This window comes from Manduca sexta, unplaced genomic scaffold (genome assembly GCF_014839805.1).
Source record: "Manduca sexta isolate Smith_Timp_Sample1 unplaced genomic scaffold, JHU_Msex_v1.0 HiC_scaffold_3396, whole genome shotgun sequence".
Classification (NCBI taxonomy): Eukaryota; Metazoa; Arthropoda; class Insecta; order Lepidoptera; family Sphingidae; genus Manduca; species Manduca sexta.
In genome coordinates, this window is record NW_023594459.1 from 1 (window position 1) to 7,810 (window position 7,810).

Below are 7,810 nucleotides of genomic sequence, written 5' to 3' on the forward strand. Positions count from 1 at the left end.
CTGATTTTCGCAGGCATGGTCTTGGTTACTGGTTTTGGTCATGGGGTTTGTTCATTCCAGTTGCCTATATAACCCGGCATTTTGGACTTTACCCATTAAAGCTCTAACATAGCTCGCCAGTAGCGACTTTAAAACAGCTAAATCCTTTGTGAGAACGCACGTTTCAGCATTGTACGTCATAAAGGCATGCGCGCTGGAAGTATTCCAGGTCTAAGCAATGAGATATTGACAACATATATAAAACGTATTTGTTATGAAACGGAAATTTATGGACGTGCGTATTCTTCCCGTGCCTACCACGCAACGCGCACACTGTGTCTTTGAGAGACCGTCAGAATACCGCAATTGGAGTTTGCTATCGAATGGTAGAGAATACTCTTATTAGAAGACATCATCGACTGAATAAGAAAGTTAAGAAAAGCAAGCATTAGATTAAAGCAGGTTTTTTTTATTTGTATCGGACCCTGCTGACTAATACGGGAGAAGTCCGTGAATGAGATAGTGGAATCCCCCGCCTTAGCAACTGCAAGAGCCTGGAGGAAAGTTGGAAGAGGATATCTGAGGAAAGGAAGTGTGGGGAAAAAAGGAACCCTTTTAAGATGGGCGGATGAGCGGCCTCAAAGTGTAGCCACAACCATATGATGTCTACACACTGAACTGTGTACCTAGGGCTGCGGCGAATGTCTTCCGTACATGGGCGTGTATTCGGTGTGAAGACTAAGCGCACAAGAATTGCCTCGGAGTGGATTAAAGCAGGTTCGACAGGCAAATAGCGGCGTGGGCGGTACAAAGAATAGCTAGACCTTTGCCGTGCGAAAAGTGTGGTAGTAAAACACGGCTGTATCTTAATTATTATAAATAGAGACTTAGGTAAATAAAAAAAATACTACTTCATCTGCCTTAATGCCAATAACATGTCTAATAACTATGTTAAATATCTTACTTAGGTGAATTTTGACAGAGTTGAAAACAGGACGAAGACCTTCTCGTGACTCATAATTCCCAATCCCCTCAACATGTGCATGGTATGCATTGTGTTAATATTTTCTTGTTCGGTTGCCAAAAGTTTGTCTTGATTCTGACTGACGTACAGTCAGTAACACAATCACAACTACATGATTCAGTTAAATTAAAATTTGTGGTTGTTTGTCTGATTGATTTATTTTTGAAATCGCTGATAGTTTGGCGTCAATGTCATTATCTAACGGGGAATATCTGGAAGTATAATTTTAAGTGCGGGATGTGTGCTAGTTTTTTTTAGAATTTTATCAAAGGAAAATTACCATTAATATGCTATTATTACTTAATACCAGATATTCGTCCCTTTCTTATTATTGTGATGAAAAGAGTAGCAAAAATGTGATACTTGTTGTTTTAAAAATTACAACAGCAAAATTCATGTAGAATTCGGTGGTCGATAATTTTGTAGCAGAACTAGACGTATAAAATGTAAAATTTTCGTTTACAATGCCTTTCCTTTTTTTTGTTAAAGAGAAGTTGTGTTCGAGGTCTTTTGGGATATGGTTTAATTTTACTCAAAATATTAGAAATATTTTAATAGTTCGATATAAGCGTACCGAAATTTAAAAACAAAATTACGTTATTCGTATAGTGATTACCTACTGCGGACTTTCTTCGCGACTGAATTTTGAAGTGTAAAATAATTAAACTAAATTAAAAAGTAATATGTATAATGTCCATATCTTAATCTAATCTACTGTAGAGTTCAGAAGAGACGCAATAATAAACCTAATTCATAAATATTTAAGATTGCATTAGTTTGGCAACGCAGTTGATACTTGTTGCAGTGCATAATCTAATATAGCTAAAACTTGCCCGATATGTAAATTCTAAATAAGAAACGCAATGAATATTTCTATCCACAAAAGATATAATATAGTTTGAAATAACCTTCGTCAATCTTATTCGAGTATAAACTGAGTTTCACACTGATAATTGTTACATGTCTCCGCCGGCGACTGCCTTTCACAGTCTCGTTCCCTTTTAATTTTTTTTTAGCTCTTTATGGTGGCTAGCGCTATATTGATTATTTTGAGCCGACCCCTACCTTATGCCACCTCGCACAACTAATACAAATTTAACAACACCTTATTATAATCTTTCAAAGTGTTAAGGAGTTTAGTTAGTTTCTATTCTTCTTGTAATCAGATTTACTAGTGATTAAACTGAAGATATTGTTATATCACGCCATTTTTTTGTATTATGGTTTGCGTTCCTTTTAATTCATGTGGCATATTATTTAAAATTGGAGTTTTGTGCCAACGCACGAATCCAGTATGAGGTGATTGTTTTTCTTCGAATGTCAAGATAACCCTGTGTTCAATATCAATAAACAGACAAATAAATTGGCCCGCGAAGACGTACCAAACGTGCAGACCAGTTATAGTTTAGTATACGTATTATGTTATTAAATCATGATAAATGTATTTACAAGCTCCATATCATAGAGTTCTTCATGGAACCTTTGACTGACGATTTCTATTTGCGTTTACATTTTTCAAACATAATCACGCAATCCGGCCAGTTATTGTTCTGTTAAATTCATTTCTGTTGTTTCAACATCACATTATGCTTGTTTTTGTTAGCCACGGGTTATAATAAAATATAGCTCGTAAGCTCTAGTGTGTAATAAAACACAACGTAAACCTTACGGGACCCATAAAAGCTTGTAAGTAGGTCTTATATTGTGTACGGGCGCGTTATCCACTACGAATAACTCCCACCCAATAAGCTCAGTATAAAATTGCGTCGTGTATATTGTGTGTAGTGTATTTTGTTATGTGATTTGCATTACGGTCGTCTCGGTGGTATTTCCTTTGTGTTCGAGAGTCTCATTTGCGCGTTCTCAACACGGCGCATATCGTGGCTCATGATTTGAACTGTTGCGCCTCCATCAGTGACCGAGTACTCCACCTGCGATGCTATATTTAGTTTCATTGTGTGTTGGGCGCAATATATCGATCAAGTCTGCAATTTGGAGCAATATCTATAACGAAAAGGGTAACTAATTACGGAATGGTTACCTATTTAGCGATATTAACTGTTTGGGTTTAGTCGATACTGAAACACGCTCGTTTCACGTAGTTTATTTTGGTGTTTTATGTATGTATGAATGTGTGAACGATTGTTTGTGTTAGATGTTAGAGACATCTCAATTTCTTCCATGATTAACTGGAGCCTCGTTTAATTAGCAAGCTTTTTTTGTTTATCCCACTAAAAACAGACGAGGCGTTTCATCTTTTATGTTTACTCTATTGTACTATCGAAGCGGAATGCGATTAATCTTGCGTGTAGGCAATTAATCGGTAAACTTTACACCGAAATTAAAAATATGTTTTTTACGTTACAAAGGCTCATTTTGTGTAGTTTATTAATTCCGCGAACTACATGTCCCGGCAGCGAGTCATGAATTCGTGGACGCGAATTTTTCAATCGCGTTGTAAAATTATTTTGAGCGCATAGATTTATTTATACACCGCAAGTTTGCAATGATTTAGATGGCCATTCCTAGAGCAAAATACCACTTGTTTGATATATGAATTAATGTGAAAACAAATTTGTCATTATTACATTACGGTCTTGATGTTCCAAGGTTTTACTGTGGAGCTATTTTATTATGTATCGTAGAGAAATATGTATTTGTTTGTTTTCATTGGAACTCTGTTTGGATCGTTCGGTATTCTTAATTTTATAATATTAATATATCCGAATTTAGGACGTATTTAATTGTGTACAAAATCACATGAATCTGTATTATTTATTAATGTATAAAGTTTTTATAATTTACAGAGTCCAACATTTAGTTTACTCAATGAAATTACAAATTTCGAGCGTATCATTCATGCGTATATTGAAAAAATTCCATAATAAACTGTTTTATTGGATGTAAACGGGCTTTTAATAACAAAATAAAGTCTTCAGTAGAAAGAACACAGTCCTGTGTTTGATGTTTATTCTTTATGTGTGTGTAGTTTATAGTATTTATGCATGCATTTGTTGTTTGTATGATATTACGGATCTATCTATCCGTATCTATAAATATAAATGTGTTTTAAATTGAGGATCTTTATTCGAAATCTATTTAACAGATTTCTTGATCTTATTGATTATGGAAAGGAAATGTTAATGGCCGATATATTTTATTGTATCTTGAAGCATACAAATTATATGTGTATTTGGAAAGTGTTTGTATCATTACTTCGTTGCACTCGATTTACCTCGTATCTGGTGTATATTGCATGCGTTTTAAATTGTTACACTATAGCAGAATAATTGTACCTACATATATCTTAAGATTTTTTTTATTGACCCATACTTAATTCATCTGTGATTATATTAATCACTAACTACCATTGTAGTTTTTTTTTCTGTAAAAGAGCTCCCATACTACAAAGCATTCTTTCGAAGGCCTAGGCTGCTAGTTGCCTCGTCGAGTCTAGAGACTAGAGTGGACGGGCTTGTCCGTAATAATGAATTCAAAAAGCGAATAGATAGAACAAGCTTGTTATAAGTACCCTAGAACAGCGTCCTGTTTTGGTTGAATTAAACCAAATTAACAAAGATGGCCTATTTCAGGATAGATCATTGCCGATAAAAATGAATAAAAGCTTATACCTTCCTATACAATCTAATAAGCTCAATTTTATTTTGTGGTTATAGTCTAATTTTTTTTCTTATGTCAATTACTGCGGCATTTGAGAAACTTTTGGAATGCGGAACATTACTTCTAGAATTTACAGATATAATCAATCTAGTAGAGTCCACGTTCTAATTCCAGCATGCGTCTAAATCGTATGTAGAGGTTATATTCTGAAAGCAAAGCATCATCATACGATACGCTCGCCGCGTCCCAGATACGTCGGGAGTCGAGAGTCCGCTGCAACTGGCAAACGGAAATCGCCTAGAGACAACATTGTTGTTCGCTCTCGCCTGTTTTACTAGAAACATCGATATATTACGTTTGGTACCTAATAACTTACATCAAAACAATAGTAGTAATAAAATCAACCGCTGTCTTTTAAATGCTCTGCGATGGATAACTTTGCGCTTTATCCTCTACATTATGTAGGCTTATCGGCATGGCGCACTTTTTATCTTAAAAGCTTTGTAGTATTAGATTGATAAGAACTTGTACAAAAATTATATAGCCTAATGCTTGTTTACAGGCGATGAATGCTTGACCACACAATGGAGCGCCAAGATGGTTGGAGTGGTGGAGAGTCGAGTGCGGCTGAGAACGCCACAGAGAGTTCACATGCAGCCGAGCGCGATCGGGTGCGCATCGAATTTTATGCCACCTATGACGTCATGACCGGTGTGCGCATAGCCGCTACGCTGGGCGGCTTTTTTGCATTAATGGTCTTTTTGATCGTTTACAAGAGCCGTAGTAAATCGGTTAAAGCTCTTAATGATCCCAAAATCGTAGAACTAGCGGAGGCCGTCGTCGCTGAGGAACAAGCGGTCGAAGAAGAACGGCAGCTCACGGCTGCCTTGGAAGAGGCGCTGTCGGAACGCGCCCGATCTCGTCCGTCTATCGGCGAGGAGCCACCTTGGCCGCGAACATCACGCTTCGCTTCATACGGTGGTGGATACGGTAGTCTGTTAACGCCGCCTCGTCGGCTGTCTGCCCCTCGAGGAGATTCGCTGCCAGGCTCTGCCTTACGTTTCGCGGAGCGGCGCGACCGTCAGCAGGACCGCGCGATCGGCGACTCAGTTCTGCGACTTGTTCGAGTTCAGGAAGTTCTTACTTAGAGCGGCGTGGTTCCTCAGTTGTGTGTTCGCTGCCCGAGCGTCGCTTGTCGCCGTGTCCGAGCGAACGTCTCGCGCCGCTCGCGTCCGTGGGCAGTGTGGGCCCGTCCTATGCCGTAGAATGCGAATTAGCGTCAGTAGGCGCGGACTCTGTATTTGCGGAGGACGATGCGGACTCTACGGATGATGAAGTGGAACAGTTTTCGACGGATAGCGGTGGTGGTGAAGCGGCGGCGGTCGGCGAGTGCACCGAGCTCGCCAGCCGCCCCGTTCAATTACCGTTACGGTTTGACCGCGTTTCACATTCGCGGGAAACATTGTTCTAGTCGCTGACGGTAGAGCTTGCCGTCGGCTGTTATGTGTTAGAGGGCAAATTGAAGTATCGACATTGTTATTTTCATATACTTACATAATTAATTATTTTTGAATTGGCATTAACATATCACCTTAATAAATTTGACATATCATTTGATTTTAAAATATACTGAATGAAATCTTTGATAAGTATACGTACGGTATCTCGTATAGTTTAAGCAGTGTAAATTGTGACCAAAGAAACCAATGAATTTGTGCGAGGTACCGGTTTGAACTATTCCTTTGCTGTACGCGAAATTTATACATTTTATACACTCGAGTGTACGCTGTGAAAATGTGCTTCTGAATATGAAGAAATGTAAGAAACGATAGTGTCGATACGTTGATTTGTTTAAATTCTTAGTCATTCATGTAAATAGTTTGTTTTTGTTATGATATTGATGTTTCATCACGTTGATGTTCTCATGCCACGCCGATATCGTGAGTTATGTACCTGCATACGCTCATTCCGTGTATCATTTATTTTGCCCACACTTGATCGGTAACTATAGTAAATCTAAAAAGAAAACAAATTCGAGTCGCTTATCTTCGCTGGCATTATTCACCATAGTGTTCCACGTAAAAGTACTATTTAAAATAAATATCCGCCGAATTAGTCTTTTATAGGCACATACATGTACTTATTATTTAATATTAATAGGCAAGTTGAATAGTTTTTGACGACTTTTAAACTTCTGTATTTACGACTGTGACCGATCTATTTACAATGTTTTCAACTCTACCGGGCTAACTGCCAACCCCACTGTCAGTGAGGTTGTCTTACCATAAAATAATACTGTTGCCGACTCATGGTGTTTGTGAAATGTAGATAATTATGTACTAACTTGTTAGGGTAGATAGCTGTCAGTGAAGTCAATTGGAGATTGTGTAATTTGTATTTTGCTTATGTGAAACCGAATCAAAACAACAACCCTTTTACTTTAAACATGAAGGGCACACAAGACCAATACGTCCTTTGAACAATAAATGAAGTTGGGAGCGGCCTAATGCGCACGTACCAATGTCTCTTTCCAAGTAAACTGCCACTGTTCTTGTTTAGGAAAAATGTTACACGGACACCGGAGTTTTATTGATTCTGGGTGTTCTGATACCGCCACGGCAAGGCGTGGTTCTGTAGATTGATTAAAGTCGTTTTTATTACGATTTAGATTTACGTGTTAGTTTATGTAATGTTCGTTGCTCGAATTAAAAAGAGCTCCCTGTAGCCTGTAAAATGTTGAAATGTATGTAAAAAAAATTGTAAATATAAAACACAACTCATCTGTTGTTTCATTTTTCATGATCACATTGTCGGTTTCTTAAATAAACATTGGCCGTTTTATTAGTGCGGCGTAAAACTAAAAGATATTAATAGCTATCAAATAGATTTAATGACAAGTCTACGTCATTTCCGTGGTTACCCTAATCGGATAACATCTATGTACCAACACGCAGTTAACTTCTTTTAGTATAAAAAATAGTCTTGGTAATCTGCCCTCAGATATCTGTCTAATATCGCCGATGAATCAGTGATCTAGATTCTATATTACAGAATAAGTAATCGCATATAATTTTAATAAGCATCTACATAAAACAACTTTAGGTAAGCACCTACTAGATAGTACCATAAATCAAGTTTTAGTAGGTACCTATCTAAGTACACTAGGTACTAAAAGAAATGAGTTAA

General features: G+C 37.6%; 1 protein-coding gene across 1 annotated transcript; it reads left to right on the top strand.

The window, feature by feature from the left end:
- Nucleotides 1-2,754: 2,754 nt before the first annotated feature.
- Nucleotides 2,755-7,404, top strand: LOC115449748. The gene is given in 3 exon segments (XM_037446665.1): nt 2,755-3,021; nt 5,187-5,698; nt 5,701-7,404. Coding segments are annotated over 2 exon segments (900 nt in total). The 5' UTR covers nt 2,755-3,021; nt 5,187-5,193; the 3' UTR covers nt 6,096-7,404.
- The last annotated feature ends 406 nt before the right edge of the window (nt 7,405-7,810 follow it).